The sequence below is a fragment of the Zootoca vivipara genome, chromosome 8 (genome assembly GCF_965207765.1).
Source record: "Zootoca vivipara chromosome 8, rZooViv2.hap1.1, whole genome shotgun sequence".
Classification (NCBI taxonomy): Eukaryota; Metazoa; Chordata; class Lepidosauria; order Squamata; family Lacertidae; genus Zootoca; species Zootoca vivipara.
Window position 1 is genome coordinate 74,621,576 of NC_142591.1, and position 27,471 is coordinate 74,649,046.

General features: G+C 46.2%; 1 protein-coding gene across 4 annotated transcripts; it reads left to right on the forward strand.

Annotated features, from left to right (window-relative positions):
- The first annotated feature begins 1,183 nt into the window (after nt 1–1,183).
- On the forward strand, nt 1,184–26,955 carry TBC1D31 (TBC1 domain family member 31). Of its 4 annotated transcripts, none has more exons than XM_035126159.3 (22): nt 1,184–1,348; nt 2,507–2,653; nt 3,204–3,319; nt 4,117–4,295; nt 4,666–4,817; nt 5,325–5,484; nt 7,722–7,922; nt 8,627–8,803; nt 9,907–9,986; nt 11,002–11,148; nt 11,332–11,465; nt 12,332–12,465; nt 12,574–12,753; nt 14,573–14,805; nt 16,365–16,517; nt 18,395–18,530; nt 20,021–20,113; nt 20,592–20,732; nt 21,575–21,769; nt 23,042–23,192; nt 24,880–25,011; nt 26,660–26,955. In XM_035126159.3, the coding sequence occupies exons 3-22, from the start codon at nt 3,226–3,228 to the stop codon at nt 26,797–26,799; spliced, it is 3,012 nt and encodes a 1,003-aa protein (XP_034982050.2). In that variant the 5' UTR covers nt 1,184–1,348; nt 2,507–2,653; nt 3,204–3,225; the 3' UTR covers nt 26,800–26,955. The 4 variants fall into 4 exon arrangements, with proteins under 4 accessions (XP_034982050.2, XP_088532523.1, XP_088532522.1 ...); XM_088676397.1 differs by having other exon boundaries at nt 4,686–4,817; XM_088676396.1 differs by lacking the exon at nt 1,184–1,348 and adding an exon at nt 1,442–1,592 and having other exon boundaries at nt 4,686–4,817.
- The last annotated feature ends 516 nt before the right edge of the window (nt 26,956–27,471 follow it).

The following is a 27,471-nucleotide window of genomic DNA, read 5'->3' on the forward strand; positions in this document are numbered from 1 at the left end:
AACATACAGAGGCTTTAATTTATTTTTTTAACTGCTTATCCTGATCCCAACTCATCCCTGTTTGCTGCAAGCCGCGGCGGCACTAACGTTCAATAAGTGCGCTTTATTTAAATGCCATTTTCAAGCATATAATATCCCAGACTGGCTTACTAGACTAGTATCAGAGGGGGGTGTGACACTTCAATTGTAGTGCATTAGTTTTTCTCTCTCTTCTCTAAGCCGATCTGGATGAGTATAAATATGTAAAACATTTTGAAGGGGTGATTATAACTTAACCGCAAATGATTTCTAGGGTTGCCATATTTCAAAAACTGCAATTCTTGACACCCGCAGAGTTGACCTTTTTTAAGGAAACCACTAACGTTGCTTTTTGGGGGAAACCTCAGCTACAAATACCGGTAGTGGTTTTAAGCTTCTGGAGCTGTTTCCGCTGCTTTTTCCATCACATTGTAATACATTTGGGTTTTCCCTGATATTTTCCCAATTCGGCAAAATTTCCCCGACCCTAATTTTACACCCGAAAGCCAGGACATGTCAGGATTTTTCGTGACGTGTAGCAAGCCTAGCAAATCTCTACCTCTGCGTGGGTACTGGGAAGCTGCCCCTCTTGAATGTCTACCTACCACAATGCATTTTTAAAAGGCGCATGAACAGACTTCCAAGAGAGATGGTGGACTCTCCTTGCTTGGAGGGAGGGTTATCGGTTTGGTTTGTTCTTGTTCTCATTATGCATTTTGTGTTTTGTATTTTTTATGCTGTGAACCGCCCAGAGATCTTTGGATGAAGGGTGGTATACAGATTTAATAAATAATAATAATTGTAAGCAGAGGTTGCATGGCCTTCAGCCATGTATGCATTCCATGATATTCCTGAATTGCAGGGGGGTTGGACTAGATGACCGCGGAATCCCTTCCGATCGATTATTCTTGCACCATGAGATGCCTTCTAATTACGCTGGGCGGTTAAGTCCGCTTTATTTTTAAAGCAAGTGATATTATTATTATTATTACATTTATACACCGCCCCACACCAGCCGATCTCAAGGACGTTCACAGGATACAATCAGAATATAAAAACACAGAATACATATATTTAAATCGGTTTCTACCACAAAGAGGAGGAATATTGCAGCTAGCTAAACAATAAAGACAAACTTTAAAGACTCCTGAATCTATCCCCACAGCCAAGCCCACTTTCCACCTGTGCGGGTTCCTCCCTCTTTGAAAAGAAACCACAACTCCCGGCATGCAACGGGGTGGATTAGCCCACCCTGAGAAGGAAGCGGGGGACGCAAGAGATAGAAGCCTCTCCTGCCTTTTGGCGTCCGGGAGCCTTCAAAGAAGGGGAGGTAGGCACTCTAAAAAAAACCACCCCCGGCGGGATTTGGGTGCCTTCCGAAGTAGGCGGGGCCATGGAAGGCGAGCGGCGGTTGGCGCGGGGCGGGGCCAGGGCGGTTGGAACCTTTTCGAGCGGGAGGCGGCGGCGGCTTAGCCTCTTTCTTCTTCCACTGTCAGGATGCAGAGCTCGGACCTGGGGAACCGGGAGGAGGGCAAGATCTGGCACCGCAAGCCCTCCCCGGCCACGCAGCAGGGGTAAACCGTGCGGGGAAACTGGCTTTAGGGTGGTTGTGGGGGTTTTTTCCGGGGGGGGCATCCTGTCCTTGGGTGTCATCAGTGGAGCTCCCATGTCCAAGAGCAGGCTACTCTTTCGGTTCCAATGCAATCACTACTAAATTGGCCTTTCCAATGTCTTGCACGGTTGGTCAGTGGCAAAAGAACGACGTAAGCCTTAATCCCAGAAAGTTTGGGTGCATTTTTTTATTATTCCCTAGGAAATCAATGAAGTAGAGCAGAAAGAACTGCAGGATTGAGTCATTTCGTTTGCCAGCGTGCTTTATATAAAAGCAAGCCTAAAATGCGTGTTAAAGAACATTGGGTAATTAGGAAAATAAATTGGGAGATGGGATTGGTTCCTTCTCAATCCCTGTATAGCTCCAGACAGCCTAATTCACACATAGGCAACTTTGGCTCTCCAGATGTTTTTGGAACTACAACTCCCATGATCCCTAGCTAATAGGGCCAGTAGTCAGGGATCATGGGAGTTGTAGTTCCAAAACATCTGGAGAGCCAAGGTTGCCTATGCCTGGCCTAATTCTCTTTTCTTATTGTTATGTCACTTTTTACTTGGCCCTTCTTTTTATCGCATTTTTATCTGTTGGTGTTTTTCACGTTAAACGGCCTTACCCATGCGGCATGTTTCTGTTCTGAACCTTTGCCCCATCTAAGCAGACGTTCTGTAACGGCTTTAAGAAAGTTGGAAGGATAAAGTCCATATTTTTGTACACACCACATTTCTGTATTTACCAGAGAGACGGATTTGGAAGTGAGGCTTTGACTGCATGCGTCTTGTTTCTTCTGCAGAGTTAGGCCCATCTGCATCTATTTAGTAGGGGAAGGTGCTCTCACCGCTTCATAATACCATGCTGATGACGGCTTCTTGTTTTCAGAGTCATCGTAAATATTATTCACAGTGCCACAGGCTATCATTCCAAGACCATTCGCTTTTTGAATGTGGCTTTTGACACTTCCGGAGATGCACTGCTTTCCGGAGATCATCAAGGGAATATCTATGTTTTTGACTTGTTGGGCAACAGGTAAGTGCTGCTTCTTTATCTCTGATCTTTTAGTGTCCTCTGATTAAAAATATATAAAACGTGGGTCAGTAGAGGGATACATACACTAGCAGAGTTTTAAGCATGAAGTAGAGAGGTGAGCTCTTTCTAGATTACCCCTCCTGGCCCTAGTAAGTTCCTATCCAGCTGTTTATATACTCACAAAACTGGGCTGATTTGCACGTAACTCTAAAACATAGTTTAGTATTGCAAAAGCAAGCCTAAGGAAGCCTTATCTCAAACACTGCCCACCCTGTTGCCAAGAACAGGCGCAAATAGCAGTTTGGAAGCTTTTGCTTCTGGTTTTTGCTAACCATGGTTTATTGTGTCATTTTAACCTCACAAACTTTGGTTGGTTTTAACAACTGTTCTTCTTCATTTCATAGGATTGTCTTTTGGTTACTATATAGCCTGTGATATAATCACAAAGGCCATATTGAGGCATGTGTCTTACCCACAATCACTCTTTGATTTATGGCTGCAATGAGTTTTCCTTGTCCTCTGAAGTAATAATTTTGATTTGTTCAAATAGGTTCAAACTGGTGCAGAGAACAATGCAAGCTTGTACTGCTCTGGCATTTAATCTCCGCAGGAAAACAGAATTCCTTGTGGCTTTGGCTGATTATTCCATTAAATGCTTCGATACAGGTATTGGGCAAAACCTGCATTCCTTATATATGACTGCTTCTCAGTGTCTCTTTATTTCATCTCATGTGTGTGATGATAAAACTAGAGCTGTCGTTCTCAACTTTTCCTCGCAGAAAATTAAGAAAACTTGAAAATTGTTGAGGATCTTGGTGGATCACTTTAATGGCTTTTCTGCCTGTTGTAGCAGTTGTAATGTGGTGATCTAGATGCTGTGTGACTTTTAGTTGTTTTATTTTAAAAACAACCATACAGCAGTTAAAAAGCAACGTTGATGTTTAATGCAAGAGGTGTCCCATCTCTTGTCTTCAGTCACAAATCCTCTAATATACCATGGACTACCAGAATGATCCTTGTGGACCACTGGAGGTCCATGGACTAGTTTAGGAACCTCAGAATTGGAGTTTTATTATCTTTGAATAAAATCAGGAGTACAGAACCTTTTTCAGCCTGAGGGCAGGATCCAGAACTGACCCAACCTCCACTGCTCTCCTTTTTAAAACAATAACACATTTTTATTAATAAACCAAAGGTGGAAAACGTAACAAAATATGTGCTATGATAGTATTTCCACTGGTCGTTTTTGACACTGGGGGGGGGGGCGCTTATCATCTGACAGGTGATTCACCTTTCAGGCTGGAAGTGAATCTGGGTGGAAACGCTGTCTTTGAACCATCTCTGCCACAGCCAACTCTCATATGGCTTCCCCTGTTTGCACCGGACACCGCTGAGACTTCCCCCAGAGGCTTGAATTAGACTGTGTGCTAGGTCTTATCTCTTTGCTCTTCTTCTTTCCTTAGATACCAAAGAACTTGTTAGTTGGATGAGAGGACATGAATCTTCGGTGTCCTCGATCTCCATTCATGGTTCCGGTAGATATGCCATCACGTCATCTACCGACACAGCTCAGCTTTGGGATCTCGACACTTTTCAGAGGAAAAGAAAGCTGCAAGTCCGCCAGTCTGTGGGCATTCAGAAGGTCAGTCCAAAGAAATCTTTCCTTTGCCCAGGTTGCCAACCTTTTTGGCACTTGGAAGCTTTCAGAGAGGCTTAGACAGTACCACATGGTCTGCTCCAGCCATTGTTGCAAAGTATTTGCTTTCTATATTTCCTCCTTTTGCCAGAGCTTGATTGTGCTGCCCAAACTCAAGCCAGACTTCCACAATTTCCCAGGTTCTCCTGGAGCCCTAGTACTCGGGTACCTTGAAGCTCACGTGGTCCTATCACATTATAGAAGTGTAAGAGATCAGTTGAAATTTGGAAGCACATATTTTAGAATCCTGTACCTTGGAGGTGCTTCCTGCTCTAATGCAAGGACTGTTTCCAAGTCTTCCTCCCTGTGATTTCAGGTTTTCTTTCTTCCACTAAGTAACACCATCCTCAGCTGCTTTAAAGATAACACTATTTTTGCCTGGGAGTTTGATACGCTTCACTGCAAGTTTCAGCTGCCTTCGCCCGTCGAAGGATCTTCGTTGAGCTATAAAGTTTTTGCTGTCACAAGGTAATTCACACTCTTCAACCATGCAGAGGTCCTTCTAAGTAATGCTGAGTTATGATTAGGTTTTCTGGCATCCGTGTGTCTTAAGAGACAATAGATTGCGCCTTCGGTGATGAAGTCAAACTGTTGGAAGGTTACAGTTTATACTATGGCTGTAGAGACTGATATGGGAGAGACCTGTTTTATTGTAGCTGGGGCAGTTGAAAGCGTCTCATTTTGCTGCTACAGATGTACCATGGGGGTTCTTCTCTCTGCACTCCTCCCAGTAGTCATTCCTCCTCTGGTCAATGTCTCATCCCTTTTGACTTATTTTTCCTCTGCTGTTGAGCAGAGGTGCTTGCCTCCAATCACCTGGGAGAGCCAGGTGCTTTTTACTGAGTCAGGCTGTCGGTTATCCAGACAGTCAGGTGGGAGACATGCACACCTTCTGGATGCAAAGCAGATGTTCTACCGCTGCGCTGTGACCCTTCCCCTCCATTCACGTCAACTATGTCTTGTTTTGGGGTGCAGAGATGGCCGTGTCCTTGCAGCGGGGGGCAAATCAAACCACCTTCACTTGTGGTGCTTGGAATCCAAGCAGCTTCTAAGGATCATCCAGATGCCCACCAAAGTGCGAGCTGTTCGCCACCTCGAATTCCTCCCAGACAGCTTTGACGGTGGTTCTAATCAGGTGGGTGGCAGAGTTCAAAACAGAATGGTGATAGCTGGCACATACCATATTTTTCTGTGTATAAGACACACACACCCCATGTATAAGACAAACCCTATTTTTTAAACCCACAATTAAGAAATTAAGTTGTTTAGCTTTTGGGGTGGGGGTGGGGGAGGTCACTTCCACCAATCGCTTGCCCGCCACTGCCAGTCGCTTACCCCAGCCACTGCCAATCACACAGCTTGCCGCAGCCACCAAGTGTCTCCCCACTCGCTGCCACCAACACCCACCCACTTGCCACAGCCAATCGCCAGTAGGCTTTGCTGCAGCCACCAATCACCCACCCAATCACTGCTGCCAATCTCCTGCTTGCTGCTGCCATTAATTGCACGTCCCCAATTTGCATTCGCTATCCTTGTATAAGACAACACCCATTTTTTGCCTAATTTTTTTTAAAGAAGTAAACGAAAAATTGCAAGAACTCGGGCCAGAAAGGATAATTTCAAAAAATATTCACAAAGTTTTATTCAGGATAACTTCCAGTAAATATCAACATCAGGACAAGGCCCTGTTTCGATGATTCTTCATCAGCTGGAATGTAAAAGTTAACATAAATGTTTGTAATGAGAAATTATCTAACTCTTAGGATATAAAGTTTTAACACATAAAAAGGACAGAGACTGTATTCAAATAAACATTACTGATATATCTTTGAGTGACCAACCTTCAACCTTATAGGCTGCTTTCTAAATAAGGATTTAAACTGCTTGTGGCGTACAAAAGGCTTGTCTAAACTTAAATAAGAAATCCTCTTACAAAATATAACACTGATATCCTTAAGATATCAGTGACTTCCCTTCTTCCCATGGTTCATTTTACATATAAATCCCTGCATATTTTACAAAAACTATACCAATCAGCAGTGCTTTTTTTCTGGGGGTACGCAGGGGAACGCATACCCTTAAACATTTTGAGAATCTAAGTTTGGCCTCATTGAGAGAAGCCCTAAACATTTATTTATTTTTAGAAAAAAGCACTGCCAATCAGTATTCCATTACTGCATCCATCCAAACTTATTTACACGGTTGCATTTATCTTAATGCTTCCAGTGTTTTCAGCTGCACACAATTATTTCCCATATATCCAATAAACATTTTCCAATCTTCTTTAAACGTATGTTCTTCTTACATTAAGTCTGCAAATTTTGCGTGTTCTGTCAACTTGAGTTGCCATCCTTCTTTGGTTGGGACCTCGCTCGTTTTCCATTTTGAGGGATAACCGTACACAGGCTGCAGTAGAAGCATACATAAATAACCCTTTTTTGACACCTGGGAACATAAATTTTTTTCCATCCTGAGTTGAAATTGGGAAGTGTGCTCAGCAATTTTTCTTCTTAAGCATGTTAAGCGTTCTTAAGCCTTTTGTGTGCTATGGATGTGCCACCTGATAGTGTACCAATAAGGCTATGAATGGCAATGCTCTTGTTTCCCCAGTTGGGGGCAGTATGCCTCTGAACACCAGTTGCTGTGAATCATAGGTGGGAGAGATTGCTGTTGCGCTCAAGTTCTGCTTGCAGGCTTCCGAGGAACATTGTGGCCACAGTGAGAACAGGATGCTGGACTAGAAAAGCCATTGGCTTGATCCAGCAGCCTCATCTTATATCCTTGCTTGAAAGGAGGCAAGCTGAGAGCTGGGACCTATGTAGAGATCAGTTGGTTAGAGCCTGGTGCTGATAATGCTGTGGTTGCAGGTTTTATCCCCATAAGGGACAGCTGCATATTCCTGTATTGCAGGGGGTTGGACTAGATGATCCTTGGGGTACCTTCCAAGACTGATTCTATGATAAGAGATGCTGTGGGCAGCCTCCTCTGAGGCTGGGTAAGTTCTACTGCATAATTTTTAAAAAAACCTGTTGCATTAGAGCAGGCATCCCCAAACTGCGGCCCTCCAGATGTTTTGGCCTACAACTCCCATGATCCCTAGCTAACAGGACCAGTGGTCAGGGATGATGGGAATTGTAGTCCAAAACATCTGGAGGGCCGAAGTTTGGGGGTGCCTGCATTAGAGTCTGCATATGTAAATGAAAACCATTTTCTTGCCTACAAAATATTACTGCATAGTAATTACACACGCCTACCCAGATAGAAGTCCTACTTAGGATCACAGCGTTGTTATGTCTGTTTGCTAAATAAAGCAAATTAAGCTCTTTGTCCGTTCCACATTAGCTCTCTTACACCCTTTTCTTTGCCCTCTAGGTTCTTGGAGTGCTGAGTCAAGATAATATCATGAGAGTCATCAACATAAGGACATGCAAGCTACTCTTTGAAGTCGGCAGCCACGAGGAGGGAATCGGCCTTGTCGCCGTGAGCCCTAATGGGAGGTACATTGCAGCGGTCATGGAGAACGGCAGCCTTAACATATATAGTGTCCAGGCACTGACAAAAGAAGTAAACAAGGTACATCATAAAAATCCTTTTGAGTCAGACCAAAGGCCCATCCAGTCCAGCATTCTTTAGGAAGTCCCTGCCGACTGTTGCTTTAGGCCTGCAATTGAATGTGTTTTCCCCTGGTCCGAGTTGCTTCTGGTTCCAATGCTCTGCTGTGGGAGAGCTATGGCTTGAGTGCGGGAGGAGGGGGTTGCAATGGAAAATCAATGGGCACAGGACCCTTCCGCCCAACCAGTGGTTTTTTTCCCCCTGCAAGCAATATCTCATGTGTGTTACTTTAGCAAATATACACCTCAGAGTTCTGACTTCAAACCAGGTAAAGAGTTCTCCCTGGAGGATAATGGCTACGAGTTGATTTATAATTTAAAGTGGGTTGGTAACTACTTAATTTAGTCTGCACATCGATATACGCCATTCTAATGAATCGAGGGGGGAAATATCTACTTTAAAAGCTTAAAAATGATCAACCCAGATTTGATTCTTTGGGAAACTGCCTTACCCACTAATGCCTCTTGTGAGTTATAGGGCAGAATTTAGGCAGGCTTCTAGAATTAGATAACCTCTACATTTCTTACTCAGCAGCATATTGGTTTGTATTTAGGCAGTGACCAGGATTATTTAGACTTTTAGCTGGGTTTTACAGAATACATTCTGTATTCCGGCCTTGAAAGGTTTTTAATGGATCTCCTTCCTGGATTTTCTGTTTTTTTTAGCCTCCCCCACCTCTATTTAAAGTGATTGAAGAGTCATCCAAAAGCAAATTTGACACTAACAAGCTGACCGTGAGGGTGACACCCGGCATCTCAGAGAGGCCCTGGCAATCAAAAAGGGGAAAGATCCAAACCAAAACTATAAAACCGCAGTCAGATGTGTCGCATGAGGATAAAGAGGTAAGAACCTTTGGCAGGGCAGGGCCAGGATCTGATTCCTGGAGTAGGAAACCCTGCGTTTCTTAGGAGGAAGGGTGGAATTAATAAAATAATAAGAAATAGAAGGCCGTCACTACTGTGACTGTATGGAACAGCCTTCCCTACCATTGATGCCCTCTAGACGTGTTGGCCATGCTGGTTGGGGCCATTGTGAGTTGGAGTCCAACATCTGGATGCCACCATGGTGGAGGACGCTAGTATAAATCGTCCTCCTTGGAAATAGGGCACCCAGGGTTCAAATTTCTGCTCAGCTACGACCACTAAAGCCAAGGCAGGCACTCCTCCCCAATATACAGGTGAAACTCGGGAAATTAGAATATCGTCGAAAAGTGCATTTATTTCAGTAACACAACTTAAAAGGTGAAACCAATATATGATGCATGACATGCAAAGCAAGATATGTCAAGCCTTTATTTGTTGCAATTGTAATTATTTGTTGTTAGGCGGGTCAATTATAAATGGAATGTAATTAATGAAATGTAATAGCGATGTTTATTTTTGTATTATTGTAACTTTGTTTTATTACTGTGGAATTTCCAAAAGAAAGCATTTTTAAAAATTAAAAGAAATAAAAAATAATAAGTTGCATTACAGTACTGAAATAAATGGGCTTTTTGACGATATTCTAATTTTCCGAGTTTCACCTGTATGTTTCTGAGTTTTTTTTAAAAAAAGTGGAAGATACATATTACATTCCACATTTCGTTCCTTCCCAATTCCCAATTCTTTCTCCCTTACAACTTGGCCGAGATGAGTTCCGCCTGAGAGATGCAAGCATCCCAGTCTGGGAACACCCCTCTCGCCACTCAAAAGTTGTGCCTTGCAGCGTGGCCACTCTAGGGCAGCACCCAGCTGGTTTTGAAAATCAATAGATGGCATTTCAAGGTGGGGATCTGAAGTGCAAAGGACAGAAAAGAAGGGCAGCTTGATCATAACAAAGGCCCGCAGTAAGTGACTGCAAGGTGCAGAATTCAAAACGGAGGAAAGAGATTGGAGAGGAGAGAGAAGCAGGGCGGGAAAATGCCATCTCGGTGCAAGAAATAACTTTGTGGCTCCTGTTCCAGAATGAGCTGCCCGATGGACTGAACAAGAAGCGGCTGCGAACCTTGCTGAAAGGATTTGGGGAGTATCCTGCAAAATACAGGTGTGTGGGGTACAAACCTGATGTCTGTACAAACCAGAGGTGGAGCCACTACACCAGCCCCACAGCAGGGGGGTTGCTGCTGCTTACCACAAGTGCAAGGCAGTGGGCAAGCCAGCGCGGTGCATATGCTCTGGCGGAGACACTCCTGCCGATGTATTTGCACCTTGCTGATCTCTCCGCTGCCTCATCCTTCGCAGTAAGCCAGTGTTTCTCAACCTTTTTTGGGCCACGGCACACTTGTTCCGTCAAAAAAATCACGCGGCACACCACCATTAAAAGACGGGGCAAATCCTGGGGGTTGGGAATGGGTGGGGGACTGAGGAATAGGGAGGATGAGGTTGGTGTACTTGCTGAGAGAGCCCTCGAACACCGCCTCCGTCGTCCTGCCTGCCGCCAGCCCCCCGCTCCCTCCTGGGCTGGCCGCGGCTGAGCTGGGGCTGCTGCTGCTGCCGCCACCGCCGCCTCCCTCCGGCCTCCCCGCTGGTGTAGCCGCCGCCACTGCTCCTTGGCGGCCCGAGAGCCCTCCCCGGCTGGCGGAGGAGGACGGCGAGGAGCCCGCCGAGGTGGGGCGGCTGCTGCTGTTACTGCCGCCACTGGACGGGGCTGCTGCTGCTCCAGAGTCCCCGCCGCCCTGCGCCGCTGCCGCCGCTGCCTTCTCCATTGAGCGCGCAGGGAGAGCGCGAGGAGGCGGCCTCAGCCATGAAGCGCTGCCTCGCTCAGGGAGCGAGCGCGAGGAGATGACGAAGAAACACCCTTCGCGCCCTCCAGACTGACCCGGCCAGCTTCCTTTCCGGTGGGTCAGCGCTGCCTATTGGCGGCCGCAAATCGCCCTTCTCGTTGCCTCACGTTGCGGCACAGCAGCCACCATCTCGCGGCACAGTAATGTGCCGCGGAACAGTGGTTGAGAAACGCTGCAGTAAGCAACTGTGACCACACCTGTTGGGAAGCTAGCATGGTGGCTCTGCCGCTTCTGCACAAACTGGCCTGTGTCTGCAAATCTCCCTTGTCGTTACAGGATGTTTGTTTGGCGGTCCTTACTTCATCTCCCAGAAAACCACTTGGCCTTTAGCAGCCTGTTGGATAAAGGGACCCATTCGGCTTTTGTGCACCTCCAGAATGAATACCCTATTAAAAGCAGGAAACTCTTGAGAGTCCTACAAAGGTAAATATGGGCATGTTTTCAGGTGGGAAGGAAGGGAAGATGAGCCCCAGCTAGCTCAGTCACGCTGACTAGGGCTGGTGGGAGTTATAGTCCAAACCGTCCAAAGGGCGCCAGCTTGGTTAAGGCTGATTTTAACTCTTCACTAAATGAGATTCTTCTTGGCCAACTTTTCTTTGAGCACAGGACCTTATCTGCTCTAGCTCACTGGTCTGCCATCTTTGGTGAGATGCCCTACGTCCCCCTGTTGGCCTTCCCTTTTGTCAAACTCTTCCAGAACAATCAGCTCATCTGCTTTGAAGTGGTTGCTACTGTAATAGGTAAGGCAGGAGCGCTCTTGAATGACGACACACTTCCTGTACCGTGGGCTGTCTTTGAATAATTATACGTTGGTTCCGGTAAGCCAGGTTTTCCCAAACTTGGGTCTCCAGCTGTCTTTGGACTACAACTCCCATCATCCATAACCTGCAGGTCTAGTGGTCAGGGATGGTGGGTATTGTAGTCCAAAAAAAACAGCCGGAGACACAAGTTTGGGAAACGCTGCAATTCAGCCAAGCTACGATTGTCCAAGCACAGGCACTGCCTTTGAAGTAGCTTCCAAGAGACCGCATGCAAATAGCAGAGAGCTGTGAATTGCTGGCGCAGCTATGGGGTCCAGCATCCACTCGATTTCCACAGTAAAGGATGTGTGAGTCCATTAAAGGGGGGAATTGTTACCAGCTAGCAAAATGCCCCTTGTTGCGATGGGTGGAGGGAGGGCTGGTATGCTGAGGACTTCTGTGGGATGTGCTGCATATCTCTGTGTACCCCGAACAGAGGCACATTCAACCCCTAAGAGCCCCTCTGTCAATAAGGGTTGGGCTACCCAGTATTAGGAATGGGTGGGAGAGGTTTTGCACTGCTCAAAAGTGTCCCCAAGCACAGCAGGTGGCTTTTCCCAATAAGATTGAATGGCAGCCATTCCCATCCTAGCGGGAGCTGCATCAAAATGTCACGCCGTGTAACGCTGCCATTGAAAAATGTCGAATGGAAGGCACATTCGGGAGAAAGATTCAATATCACTGCCCCCTTGTTGCATCCACCAACTTCTCCAACATGAGTTAGTCATTGGTGGGACCAAAACTGCAGATGAAATTGCATTTGTGTGCTGCTGTTAATGCAATGAGCTCTTTTCTTTTCTTTTTAGTTAATTGGTGTCAGCACTGGTTCGAGTTTTTCCCCAACCCTCCAATCAACGTCCTCGGCATGGTGGAAAACATACTGGCACACCATGACAAAGAGCTGCTCCAGCATTTCATGAGCTACAATATAACATCACAGGTTAAAAATAAATACGTACTCAACTTTCGCATGGAACGGTATTGGGATGAGATTGTTCGATGTGTTGTGCTTAGGTGACCATTAATTGTCTTTGCCGCCTGACACCAGGTTTACGCCTGGCCTCTTCTGGAAACCATGTTCTCGGAGGTTCTGACAAGGGAGGAATGGCTGAAAATGTTCGATAACATCTTCTCCAACCACCCTTCCTACTTTCTGATGGTGGTTGCTGCTTACATCATCTCTTCCAGAGCTCCTTTGCTTCACTGCAGTCAGAGGGAAGACTTTGAGGTGAGCATCTTGCTGGTGGTCTCTATTCATGGGGCCGGCTCTGTTCACCTGGGAGCCGAGATCTTGCTGCACGACCCAGTCCACACTGGTAGATAGCTAAGCTAAGCTCTATATCGGGGTGATTAACCTGTGACCCTCCAGATGTTGCTGAACTACAGTTCCTATAATCCCTGGCCAATGGCCATGCTGTCTGGAGCTCGTTGGAGGAATAGTGGAGCAACATCTGGAGTAGGGAGTGTGGGAGGAATCCACCAAATTGGTACTCCAAAGCATACTCGCCTGACTCGATCTGGGTGGATTACAACCTGTATCAGATCGCGGATCCACTTCACAATCTGCAGTCTTGCCAGAGTCTTTACAAGGTAGGCCGATGGCTGCAGGGCTGCCTCTGTTCTGATAAAAGGTATTTCTCAAAAAAGAGGTCGCCCAGCCACTCCCAGACTGTAGATAGGCAGATAAACTGTTTTTATAACCTCCTAAAAGGCAAGAAATAGCTCTGCAGCCCTCAGACCATTATGTAAGCACTATTTGTGCTTGTATTTATTCATTGCCTTTATGTTTCTGTGCAGATTTCTTACGGATTTTCCTTTCAGACTCTGCTCAGCATTGGAGTGGACAGAACTGGGACAGACCAGATCCTAATGTGTCTATCCATCCCTAATCTGGAGAGACCCTGGTTAACCACCCTTGCTCTCAACCGGCATTCTTCAGCCTTCGGTCCCCAGATGTTGTTGGGCTAAAACTCCCATCAACCCCAGCCAGCTTAGTCCCATGGTCAGGGATAATGGGAGCTGTAGTCTTAACAACAATATCTGAGTACTGAGGGCTGAAGATCACTGCTCTAGGTGAAAGTCAGTGCCACTTAGCATGAAGGGGGCCCCAACTGTGGACCATAAATCCTTGTGTGGCATGACAGCGCAAATCCAGAGCACAAGAGGGGTCACCTCTCATCCTAACTGTTTTGTGTCATTGACAGAAGGTGGTAGCCCTATGTATGCTACTGCCATCCTTGGAGAGGAAGGATTTAAATCTGCTAAATAAATGTAAATGAGGAGGACAGGACCCCCACGTGGTGACTCTTTGAGAGGGAGAGATGTTGCAGTTCCCCCCTCTTTTGTTGATTTCCGCCCTCATGCAGCTCTTATAAGGCATGGGACAGGGCCTTTATGAGGGAAAACAGGAAATTTATTGGGACAGTGTGACTTTTGCAGCTGCAAAACAATGAACCAGGGACAGAGCAATGGAGTACTTCTGAAACAACAATGGGACACTTGCGCCACCCAAGGCATGCTGGAGAAAGCAACAACTGACAAAAGATAGATATAATGTATTACAAGGACAGGAAGAAACACTATGGACAGAATAATTGTCACACACACAGGAAAGAAAGAGTTTGAATGTTTCATCTGTAGGTGTTGAAATCCTTTAATGTGTCAATACAAATGAAAGTCGTTGAAACTGCAGTTGCGATATAAGGGTTTCGTATTTTGACTGGAGCATAATTGAAATTTATAAGATTTTGAAACGCAGAAACAAAATCATCAAACCATCAATTCTAGCACGCAGCGGGGGGCACAAAAATTGTATAATTTTTTGATGCTTTTAGTGCAGGTTCCGTCAGGTTCAAGGCCCTCCAGATGTTGTTGGCCTCCACCTCCCATCAGCCTCGCTGACAGTTGGGGACGATGGGTGTTGTAGTTTAGCAGCGCCTAGAGGACTGAGGTCCAGTTGCCAGAATCCCAGGAAAGTTGAGCCAGCTCCAAATAGGATTCTCCCCATATTTATTTCTGTCCTAAACCAAAGGCCACCTTTGTTGCAGTATTTCTTCCACCATCGGAACAACCTCGACATCGGCGCTGTGCTGAAAGAGGCCTACCATCTAATGGAATGCACCCCGGCCGACATCCACCCCCGCCGCATGCTGGAGGACTTTGTGCCACTGACCAAGGGCCAGTACCCCGTCTTTAACAAGTACCCCAAGTTCATTGTGGATTACCAGGCTCAGGAGCGAGAGCGAATCCGACAGGATGAGATTGAGTACCTGAGAGAGAGGTATTGAATGGGTGGCAGCGGGGAATTTGTTGGGCTGCCTGTTCCGATGGAAAGATGACTGGCAACTCGGGGGGGGGGGGATGGGAAACTGGACTGCCCTTAAAGGGGGCAATCTAGCCCAATCTTGTAAAGCAGGATTCGGACCATCTTGGTTGGAGATCAGTTGCATTAGATCAGGCATCCCCAAACTTCGGCCCTCCAGATGTTTTGGACTACAATTCCCATCTTCCCCGACCACTGGTCCTGTTAGCTAGGGATCATGGGAGCTGTAGGCCAAAACATCTGGAGGGCCGCAGTTTGGGGATGTTGCGGTCCTACAGTGGTACCTCCGGTTACGAACTTACCGTAATTCGTTCTGGAGGTCCGTCCTTAAGCCGAAACCGTTCTTAACGTGAGATGAGCTTTTGCTAATGGCGCCTCTTGCTGCCGGCACGTGACTTCCGCTGGCATCCCGGGGCAGAGTTCGCAACTGGGAGCATCTACTTCCGGGTTAGCGGAGCTTGTAACCCGAAGGGTTTGCAAGGAGGACGGTACGTAACACGAGGTTCCACTGTATTTATCTGTGGCTCCGGACTAGAAGCAGTGGGTGGAAATTGCAGGGAAAGCAGATTTTAGCTAAACATTTGGCAAGAGCAGTTTGACAGTGGAACAAACGGCAGGAACTATTTCCTGCCCTTTGGAAATAGTGAGGTCTCCTTTGCAAAGGTTGGGTGGCTATTTGGCTGAAAGGGGAGGAGATGCAGCCACCATTGATTAATGACACTTGCAAATCACTGTTCCTTAGCCCATGTGGTTTGATTTCTAACTATGTCGGCAAAAGTAAACAGGCCACCCGACATCCTTGTGTCATTTTGACAGGCGGGTGCCCCTGTGAGAGGGAAGAGCTGAACATTTGAAGAGAAAAATAACTTGGGTTTTTGGGCTTGCCCATCTGTTGCCAGTGCAGTCGTACCTCAGATGTCGAACACCTTGCGATTCAAACGTTTTGGCCCCCGAACGCTGGCAACCCGGAAGTGAATTTTCCGGTTTGCGAACATTCTTTTGGAACCTGAATGTCCAGCGTGGGTTCTGATTGGCTGCAGGAGCTTCCTGCAGCCAATCAGAAGCCGCACCCTGGTTTCCGAACGTTTTGGAAGTCAGATGGACTTCTGGAACGGATTCCGTTCGATTTCCGAGGTACGAATGTAGATAAATGTATAGCCTTTGGAACAATGGTTTTTTTTTCAAATGTACAGCAAACTTTTTCCCCTCTTCAGCCTGCATTGCTTTATAATCTAGGCCAGTCTAGTGATCTGTACTGCCTACGTATAGTATTTGAGATTAAGAACTATTTTGTACTTTGAACTGAAAGCATGATGGACTTGCGTGAACTCTTGCTTCATTAAACAGTCAAGTTTGAAATTAATAATCCTAATAAGAAGAAGAATTATTTTATTTTATTTTTTGGACCCTGTCCATTCAACTGGATTACCCCACGCACTGTGGGCGGCTTCCAACAAATGTAAAAGCAAAATGAAACATCAAACATTTGAAAACTTCCCTATAATTGTTCTCTGCAGACAATTGGCCCAGGAGATAGAGGCCAAAGCAGCCGAGCGCAGAATGGAAGATGAGACTTGGTATCGGAAGCAAGAGCTGCTTCAGGAGGCTGAGGAGCAAAGGAGGAAGATTCTGCTTAAGGAAGAGGAGAAACTAGCAGAGCAAAGGCGGAGGTATTTTCCATTTTAGCATCCCTGGTACTGAACACAGGAATTTTTGAGAATATTACTGGAAGAACTGCTGTTCCACAGATGAACTTGTCTTGCAAAAAAAATAATGTTTCACCTTGCAAAATATCTTTTCCCTCTTCAGATTACATCTGTAAAAAGCTCTACGTTATTGGGTCATAGAGCAGGGTAGATTTGATTTAAATCAAATCAATTTAAATCACTAGTCAGTAAGACTTGATTTAAATCATTATTATTTTTTGCAGAAAGACTCCTCCTTGCTGGTATAATCTTAATATTTACAACCAGGTGAAGGTTTTCATTTTTGGAATAATAAATTTTCAGAGTAGTTTTTACAGTTATATCAAAAATTACTGATTTGGTTATACTGTTAGAAATACATAGACAGATAACTATGAAATTATTGTGAGGTTTACAGTGGTACCTCAGGTTACAAACTTAATTAGTTCCGGAGGTCCATTCTTAAGCCGAAATCGTTCTTAACATGACGTGTGCTTTCACTAATGGTGCCTTCCGCTGTTGCTGCGCCATCGGAGCGCAACTTCCACTCACATCCCTGGGCAAAGTTCACAACCGGGAGCATCTACTTCAGGGTTAGCAGAGCTTGTAACTTGAAGCATTCGTAAGCAGGACGGTACGTAACATGAGGTTCCACTGTAATAAGTTAACTGTTTATATTGGGACAACTTTTCTGCTGTACTTTATGGGAAGGATAAAAACAATCATTTCCTTAATAACAATTTAAACAATTTATTTGACTAAAACAATAACATCATAGCATATATATCCATGTTTGTTAACTGATGTGGTTAAACGATTAAAAAAAACAACCTTAGAGTTTTAGTACACATGAAAAACTTAAAAACAAATCCTTATTTACTGATGAATAGTCTTTGGACTATAATGTAACTTAAATAGAAAACTACCTTTAGAAAGATTTCTAAACTGTCCAGTTCTGGGCACCACAGTTCAAGAAGGATACTGACAAGCTGGAACGTGTCCAGAAGAGGGCAACGAAAATGGTCAAAGGCCTGGAAACAATGCCTTATGAGGAACGGCTTAGGGAGCTGGGTATGTTTAGCCTGGAGAAGAGAAGGTTAAGGGGTGATATGATAGCCATGTTCAAATATATGAAAGGATGTCATATGGAGCAGGGAGAAATATTGTCATATGGAGCAGGGAGAAGCGGACACAGAGCAATGGATTCAAACTACAAGAAAGAAGATTCCACCTAAACATTAGGAAGAACTTCCTGACAGTAAGAGCTGTTCGGCAGTGGAATTTGCTACCAAGGAGTGTGGTGGAGTCTCCTTCTTTGGAGGTCTTTAAGCAGAGGCTTGACAGGCATATGTCAAGAATGCTTTGATGGTGTTTCCTGCTTGGCAGGGGGTTGGACTGGATGGCCCTTGTGGTCTCTTCCAACTCTATGATTCTATGATTCTTCCTCCAGAAGCATTTTATCTTTAAAATCCGATTAAAAATTTTAAAATCTGATTTTTAATTTAGAAAAATAATAATCATGGCAGCAGGAAACTGCTTCCAGAATTTTGCACTACATCAGTTTTTGGGCTACAGTTCCCATTAATCCCTGGCAATGGTAGCTGGGGCTGATGGCCAGCTGCTTAGAAAAGGCTGCTAATGCACAGTGTCACTTCTGTATCACAAGAGCAGGCATCCCCAAACTGCGGCCCTCCAGATGTTTTGGCCTACAACTCCCATGATCCCTAGCTAACAGGACCAGTGGTCGGGGAAGATGGGAATTGTAGTCCAAAACATCTGGAGGGCCGAAGTTTGGGGATGCCTGCACAAGAGGTTCCCTTTTTCCCTGTCCTCCTTGATTCCTCTTTGTTTGCATTTTGAAGATTAGCCGCTGTGAAGCGAGAGCTGAAAGTGAAGGAGCTGCAATTACTGGAAGCCGCCAGGAGGCGTTTCCTGAAGCACCAGCAAGATCAGCGGGAAATGGAGCTGAAACGGCTTGATGATGAAATTGCAAGAAAGGTAAAGCTCTGTCCAGCAGCAACACTGGGAAGGGCCTAAGGCTCCCCATCTCTGCTTTGCTCTTCTGCCTTTAAACTCCTCTCCTGCATCTTTCTCCTGCTTGGGTATGGACCAAGCCGAAAGTGGAGTGCAGAAACCAGCAGGTGTCGCTACTTTGAGGGCTGATGGAGCATTCTCTAGCCATCGTTTGAGTGGGTGGATCCAGCCCCAAACAACTTTGCTGTGGGGTTGGGTTCATCCAGACCTGAAAAGTTAGTCCATGCTGGTCTAGATCCAAGTAGGAAAGCTGTAAGAGGAGGCTGAGAGGTGGAAGATGCCTTTTTACAAGAGGCTGTATTGGTTAATTATACCGCTTCCCTCCACCCTGGTGTGTGTGTGTGTGTGTGTGTGTGTGTGTGTTGTTACCGTATATTCCGGCGTATAAGGCGACTGGGCGTATGGACCCCCTAATTTTCAAATTAAAATATAGAGTTTGGGATATAATCGCCAGGGAGGGGAGGCTGTCTTCTCCAGCACTCAAGTCTGCAGCAAGGGAAATGGTGGATTTGGGGGTTTTTTTTTAGTTATTAAGAGGGAAAAAGAAGCCATAGGGAGGAGAGAGGAGAGATAGATAGAGAGGCAGAGAATCTAGGGGAAAAGAAGCCGGAGAGAGGAGGGAGAGGCAGAAAATTGAGGGGGAAAGAAACCAGAGAGAGAGAGAGAGAGAGGCAGAGAATCAAGGGGGAAAGAAGCCATAGAAAGGAGAGAGAGAGGGAGAGTGGGAGAGTGGGAAGCCATAGAGAGGAGAGAGATAGAGAGGCAGGGAATCGAGGGGAAAAGAAGCCATAGGAGAGAGAGAGGGAGAGTGGGAGAGTGGGAAGCCATAGAGAGGAGAGAGAGAGGCAGGGAATCGAGGGGAAAAGAAGCCATAGAGAGGAGAGAGAGATAGAGAGGCAGAGAATCGAGGAGAAAAGAAGCCATAGAGAGGCAGAGAATCGAGGCTGGGAGAGCCAGCGAAAAGGGAAAAGCCATAGAGAGGAGAGCAGGGATGTGGCCGTGACCGTTTTTGAGCTCCCCCCACCGTATGCAGCGCCCGCAGATTCTTGTACCCAGCGTATAAGACGGCCCCCCAACTTTTGAAAAGATTTTCCTGGGTTCAAAAGCCGTCTTATACGCCGGAATATACGGTATTTATTTATATATACAGTTGTATCGTGGTTGTCGAACGCCTTGATACTCGGCCATTTTGGCTCCCCAATGCCACAAATGGTCTGGTTTGCAAACGTTTTTTGGAAGCCGAACGTTCGACGCGGCTTCCGGTTGAGTGCAGGAAGCTCCTGCGGCCCATCGGAAGCCGCACCTTGGTTTTTGAACCGTTTTGGGAGTCGAGCGGGCTCCTGGAGCAGATTAAGTTCGAGAACCAAGGTACCACTGTCTATGGAGATGCTGGCAACGAAAGAAGGACATCCTTCCTCTTCTGGGCTAACAATATCTGTCTCTGTCTGTCCTAGGCGTCTATGAGAGAGCAAGAAACTGCTGCTACAATTCAGGATGCAGAAGTGCGGCAGATGGAGCTCACGGCACAAAGGCGGCTTTTTGAGCAGGTTTGTGCACTTCACTTGCTGGGACCATGCAGTAGTATCTCATCAGAAGGCAGCCCTGTTTAGGGAGGTTTTTTTAATGTTTGAGGTTTTCTTGTGCTTTTAATTCTGTTGGGAGCCGCCCAGAGTGGCTGGGGAAACCCAGACAGATGGGCAGGGTAAAAATATGTATGATTTAGTTGAGATTCCTGCATTGCAGGGGGTCAGACTTGATGACCCCCAGGGATCGCTTCCACCTCTCTGATTCTGTGCTGCCTGATCTGAGCTTCAAATTGGCAACGGGCTAGAAATCTGGCTGATCTAACCTGCAGAATCACTCCAGCTCCTCTTGTTCGGCAAGGGAGATCTGTGGCCGCTCAGTCCCTTTTGTACCTTTTGAAGATCTATCCTGGTTAGTGCTTCTGATACAAAACGAACTCTAGCTGATAAAAACACTCCTCCACGCCATCCTTGTTTCTAACCAAAGTTTCTACCTCGGCAGAAACTACTCAAAGAGCAGGAAAGTGTGGCTCAGGAAGTGAAAGGGGAGCTGGATGTGAGCCGGACAAAGGCTGATCACGAAGACCTTTTCCTTCAGAGGCTGATTGAAATTGAGCAGGACGGGGAATCGAACTCAAAGCAAGTAAGAGCAGAAATCGTTGTAGCTCCTGATTTTTAACCTCCTGTTGAAACACACAACACTTCCCATAATCCATAATCAATATGCATGATCAAGCTTTCTTTAGCGCCTCAGCCCTTGCTTTTTCCCCGCAGGACCAATTGCAGCCATCAGCAGTCGTTAACAGCCATCTACAGGTTTACCATTCCCATCAGCCCATCACCCATTCTCCCCTACCCACCCCCACCCTCTGTATATACATAAGGGTCTGACACTTCTGTTTCAAGAGTATCTGAGGAAGTGTGCATGCACACGAAAGCTCATACCAAAATAAAAACTTAGTTGGTCTTTAAGGTGCTACTGAAGGATTTTTTTAATTTTTGCTTCGACTCAGACCAACACAGCTACCTACCTGTAACTAGTACTCATAATCAATATTGTGACCCGCATCTTGTGCCCACCCTTGCCCCACACTGTATCAGTGAATGGTAGTGACGCTACTGTCGGGGAGTGTGACTCTGTGCCCCCAACCAGGCCAGTCTCTCCTGGCTTCACATGCCTGTTCATCTCTAGATGTCTTTTAAGCAAAGCAGGCTACTTTCAGCGTTACACAGAAAGTTCACAAAAGTTCTGCTCCACCTACCCACATATACCCATTTATTAGTGATTTGCAGATAATGGCCGGGTGGTGGTGGTTCCTTTTTGCAAAGCCTCCTTTTTTGATTGCCTGCAGACAATTTTCACCCTTCATAGGCAAGCAATGAGGTGGTGGCTGTTTACAAGCCTGGCGCATTCCTCGAGGGAACGGACTGAAAGCCAGTCTCTCTCCCTGATGCAAATGGTATCTTTTCTTTTCTTTTCTTGAGGTGGTTGAAGAATGCTTGGCCAAAGCCGATCAAGAGCACATTAACACGGACTGGCGGACTCAGATCCTGCGCAAGCAACGAAGCGGCGACCTGGATCGCGACCTGCGATATCGAGAGCTGGCCAGGCACCTCCGTAACAACAGAATGGCGGAGTCAGAGCTGTTTGGGGCAATGAAAGAGGAGGAAGCCAGAAAAGTGAGTGCTGAGAGGTTGAGCCAGAGTCGTTTGTGCCTCTGCTGGTGCACGCAGTTGGGTCACAGGGCATGGGGAGGGACCACTCATTCAGTTCACGTGGGCCAAAATGAACCTCTTGCGTCGCTCTGGTTGGGCGGCTAACGGAACGTGTCCAGAAGAGGGCAACCAAAATGGTCAAAGGCCTGGAAACGATGCCTTATGAGGAACGGCTTAGGGAGCTGGGTATGTTTAGCCTGGAGAAGAGAAGGTTAAGGGGTGATATGATAACCATGTTCAAATATATAAAAGGATGTCATATAAAGGAGGGAGAAAGGTTGTTTTCTGCTGCTCCAGAGAAGCGGACACGGAGCAACGGATTCAAACTACAAGAAAGAAAATTCCACCTAAACATTAGGAAGAACTTCCTGACAGTAAGAGCTGTTCGGCAGTGGAATTTGCTGCCAAGGAGTGTGGTGGAGTCTCCTTCTTTGGAGGTCTTTAAGCAGAGGCTTGACAGCCATCTGTCAGGAATGCTTTGATGGTGTTTCCTGCTTGGCAGGGGGTTGGACTGGATGGCCCTTGTGGTCTCTTCCAACTCTATGATTCTATGATTCTATGGTGTGTTGCTTCCTGTTCCTTCAAAATGCAGCAGCCCGTTGGCTTCCTCGCTGCAGTCCCAGCTGGGATCCCTGCACTTATACCTCCTTCCATCGCCTTCGTAGAAAGCTTTGCAGGAATTCAAGGCCGAGGCCATGGGCAACTGCCCAAGAGTGCTGCTCCCTGATGCTGCTCCCTCCTTCTTCAATTGTTCTCTCTCTCTCTGTGTAAGGGGTTGGGCTTACAGGGAACAGCCACCCCTCATCAACTCCAATTCTTCGAACGGCTCTGACAACAGCGGAGGGGCAGGAGACAGGACGGAAGAAATGAGCAGAGTGGTGCAGGGCTCAGGCAGCTTCCAGGAGCACTGGATACCAGCAAGGGAGGAGGGGCCAGCAGAGGTTTCTAGCGGGGAAACATCAGAGGGGCGTCCTTTCAAATTCACCCTGGAACTGAGGCGATCAGCGGCTCGCAAATGCAGGGGGCGGAGATTTGGGGTCCCCAAACTACTCTGCTGGCGGAGGAGCCAAAAAGCGCCATTGCGAGAATCTGATGATACTGAGTAGACATGTTTTCATAAAGCTCTTGCACTGTAAATAATATCCACAATAAAGGTCTTAAAGACAAGATGATTTGGAGTGCCGTTGCTCGAGGGTAGCCAGCAACACCCCTGACACTCTCCCTGTTTTCTTTCAGTGGGATGAACTCCTGGAAAAGCAAGAGCAGCTAGCAGCAGAGCAGGCTGTGACCGCTGTTTTGGATGCCAACAGGAAGCGCTTTCTAGAACGGGAAATGAACGATGCTGTAGAATTGGCTGAGAAGCTCCAAGACGAAGACAGCTATTTTGGTCAGTGCCTAAGCCCTCCTGCATGCAGTCCATGTGTTTCGTTCATTTACTTCAGGCATTTCTGTAACACACCCACCCACCCCAATTAATACTACCTCAAACATCAAAGTTGAAGCACATGGTAACATTTGTGGTCCATTTGAAAGCTAGTGTGCTTATATCATGGATACGATAGGTGTGAGCAAACTGTGGCCGTCCAGATGTCCTTGGGCAACAGGTCGCATAATCCCTGACCTTTGACAGTGCTTTGGCAGACCTTTTAACATTTATATGCCACCTTTGTCTTCCAAGGGTCTCAAGGTGGCGTTTATGGTTCCCCTCCTCCCCCTTCCATCCTCACAGACAACCCTGTGAGGTAGGTCAGACTAAGAGATGGTGACTGGCCCAAGGACACCCAGTGAGCTTCATGGCCGCGTGGGGATTCGAACCCTGAACTCCCAGGTTGTAGTCCAACTGTCTTAACTACAGTGGTACCTCGGTTTAAGAACAGTCCTGTTTACGAAGGATTCGGTTTACGAACTCAGCAAAATCGGAAGCATTATCCCAGTTTGCAAACTTTACCTTGGTCTAAGAATGGAATCCAAATGGTGGAAGGGCACCGGCGGCGGAAGGCCTCATTTGGGAAAGCGTGCCTTGGTTTAAGAACGGACTTCCGGAATGGATTAAGTTCATAAACCACTGTATTACACAACTTCAGGAAAGTCACATCCCTCCAAGTTTTGACCTTGGTCCAGGCACTTGCGGTCCCCACTGTCCTGAGTTTCACTAAGTTACCTTGAGCCCAGATTCAAACTTCCTAAATGATTCTGGCAAGGTTATAATGAAAATAAAAGGGGATAACCCCCATTCACACCACCTTGCGCTCTTTGGAGGAAGAAGGGGATTTGGTAACAGTAGTACACTGGAATCATGCTGATAATATGTTCAATGTGTTCACATTATCAATCTCTCCATCATTACTTCATTGTGTACAGACTAGGGGCTGGATAATCCTTGTGGACTGTCCTTCCCTGGAGGATTTTAAGCAGAGGTTGGATGGCCATCTGTCATGGATGTTTTAGCTGAGATTCCAGCATTGCAGAAGGTTGGATGAGATGACCCTTCGTGTCCCTTCCAACTCTATGATTTGATAATTCCTGGGTCATCCTGCTTCACAGATAACCTAGACTAACTCTGTGAGCCTTGAGGTTAGACTGACATGATGGAGTTGCTCTTAAACAGGCATCCCCAAACTTCGGCCCTCCAGATGTTTTGGACTACAATTCCCATCTTCCCCAACCACTGGCTGTTAGCTAGGGATCATGGGAGTTGTAGGCCAAAACATCTGGAGGGCCGCAGTTTGGGGATGCCTGCTCTTAAAGATTGTTCTCAGGTCTTGGCTAGTGTAGGAATGAACCAAGGTGGCATATGAAAGCCTGTATTCAGTATCCTGATAGTGTTCAAAACACAGTTCCGGATAACCCATGGGCAGGATATAAAATTATTATTATTATTCAGATAATATGTTCTATGAAGAAATGAAGTGCTTTTGTGTGACAGCTCAAAAAATGGCATCATTTTCATTGTGATTCAGGGTATTAAGTTGAGGTGGCTTTGGTGTAAAATTGATAAAAGAATACATTGGCTCAAAGTGTGCCTGTAACTTAGCAAGAACTTCCTGGTTCCCCCACTTGCCCCCTTTCTGCAGAGAGACTGCGCGACTTGAGAGCCTCCCAGACCCGAAAGAGTTCAGAATCCCTCAAGTCACCCAGCAAGACTCAATCACAGCCTGGCAACGTCTGCTTAAATGATTCGCCAGCAGAAGAAGCATCGAAACACTGTAAGTGGCTAAGCAAAGTCTTCTGGGCTCCTTCCGAACAAACGAATAGCTTGTTCTCCATCCTGTGGATGAGAATGGCTATGGATGCGATCTCCCCCTCCCCCAATAAAGATGTGGTGATTCAACTTGATTTGCAGGAGGTTGGCCAGTTTGTTTTATGAACTTTGTGCACCTTATGTGTCTCAGCACTCTTGAAGGCAAAGGAGGGAGAGAGATTCAAGCAGTTAAATCTTTTTCTGTCTTGCGCTGGATTGTCTGTATCGGATAAGAGTACACTCAGCACAACATCTCTCATCAGGTTTCATTAGCAGCTTTTGGCAAGGGACTTTGTCAAAATATTTTGAGAATTCAGTGTATAATGTTTTCCCCCTACCTACTGTACCTGTTTACTGGCAGAATAAGTTTCTAAAGGGGTGGCTTATTTTCAAGAAGCCAAGTGATTTAAACTTTTAAAAACAGGGCCGGAGGAACCCTTGGCTGACTAGATGTTGTTGCTGGTCTGAAACTCATGCATGCACAATTTCATTTGTATCCTGCCTTTCTGCAAGTCAAACCATGTTCAAGGAGGCTCACATCATGAAGAAAAGACATAGCTACAACATAACAAAAGTAGCCGTAAACAATAAATGAAACATGCAAAACCAAACTGAACAATTTTCACATAAATCACAACGAAATCTAAAATAAAGATACAGAAAAGCAACAGCAACACATCACACACACACACACAGCAGCAGCAGCAGCAAGTTGGGATAGCTCAGTCAGTAGCGTGTAAGACTCTGAATCTCAGGGTTGTGGGTTCGATTTCACTGTTGCAGGGAGATGGACTAGATGACTTGTCATGGTCCCTTCCAACTCTACAATTGTATGAACCCCAGCCCCAACACCATTGGCCATAGTAGTTGGGGCAGATGAGGGCTACAGGTTCCCATGCCTCTGTTAAAACATAATCTTCTACCTCCACTGTTGGAGGCATTATGCCTCTGAATACCAGTTACCAGGAATCACCAGTGGGGAGAGTGCTGTGGGTACTCGGGTCCTGCATGCAGGCTTCCCCCAGGCATCCGGCTGGCCACCGAGAGAGGTAAAAAGGTAAAGGACCCCTGGACGGTTAAGTCCAATCAAAGGCGACTGTGGGGTTGCGACGCTCATCTCGCTTTCAGGCCGAGGGAACCGGCATTTGTCCACAGACAGCTTTCCAGGTCATGTGGCCAGCATGACTAAACCGCTTCTGGCGCAACGGAACACCGTGATGGAAACCAGAGCACACGGAAATGCTGTTTACCTTCCTGCCACAGCGGTACCTATTTATCTGCTTGTGCTGGCGTGCTTTCGAACTGCTAGGTTGGCAGGAGCTGGGACAGAGCAACGGGAGCTCAGTTGCGGGGATTCGAACCGCCGATCTTCTGATCTGCAAGCCCAAGAGGCTCAGTGGTTTAGACCACAGCACCACCCGCATCCTGTCCACTGAGAGAACACGATGCCAGACGAGGTGCCCGATCCTGCACACTCGTCTTATGTTCTTTTCACACATGCAATTACACTTTCCAGATAAAACATAACTTTGTGCCGCTTTGATCCCCCAAAAGTTGCTGTTCCACGCTTGCAATCCCTGGGGTTTTAATTCTCATCTTTCCTTTTTTGTTAGTTTCTTTAGACAGAGGACGGCAAGAGCTGGAATCCAGAGAGCAGGAGTTGCTGATGGAAGTTAGACAGCTCAGGCGAAAGGTCATGTCGCAGGCTCGGGGAAAGCAAGCCCCACCAACAGATGCGCAGTGGAGCAGCTGAAGGGACAACATCTGCCTGCAAATGGACTTTTTCCACTTAGGAGCTGCATTTAAAGAGATCAACGGGACTGATTTTTTTAGACCATTTTTATTCTAAATGCCGTTAGAAATATTTTTGTACATAAAAATAAAATAAAATACCAAATGAAAGGTGTAACTGTTTTTTAAAGCAAATCTTTAAAGACACAAGTGTTTTTTAAAAAAACAAAACCATCGGCAATACATGGTGCATAAAAGCATGCAGCCCGGTGTCCCTATCAGAAATACGTCTGGTGACATATTTCGACCAATTCTACCAAATCATCAATACTGTAGCGCTTAGATACAAGCTTATTTCGCCCCACTGATTGTATAAAGAGGACTAAATCTGCACAAATTCCAGTAACCCACCTTAATGGAGTCTATGTGCAATCTCTTATATTACTAACAAAAATGATGTTCACTGATGCCAAACAGAAACATGTCACAATGAGAAACCACGTTTTTTCAGCCCCATAACACATGGGGCGGGGTGTGGTTTGAGTGTTCTCCAGTTATCTCTTCCTTTAGAAACTTTCATGCCATGGAAGATAAAACCAGATCGGAAAATACAATACTCACTGCTTAAAAACAATAAATATAGATTGCACACACGCACACCCCATTCATAAATTTATTTGCTGGCCAGCTTTTA

Bases quoted from the DNA above. Each gene is read 5' to 3' on its own strand.
- TBC1D31 (XM_035126157.3), top strand. From the start codon at position 1,516: ATGCAGAGCTCGGACCTGGGGAACCGGGAGGAGGGCAAGATCTGGCAC. The intron at 12,466-12,573 runs GTTAAAAATAAA...GCCTGACACCAG, and splicing joins GCTACAATATAACATCACAG to GTTTACGCCTGGCCTCTTCT. The intron at 21,770-23,041 runs GTGAGTGCTGAG...GTTTTCTTTCAG, and splicing joins AAGAGGAGGAAGCCAGAAAA to TGGGATGAACTCCTGGAAAA.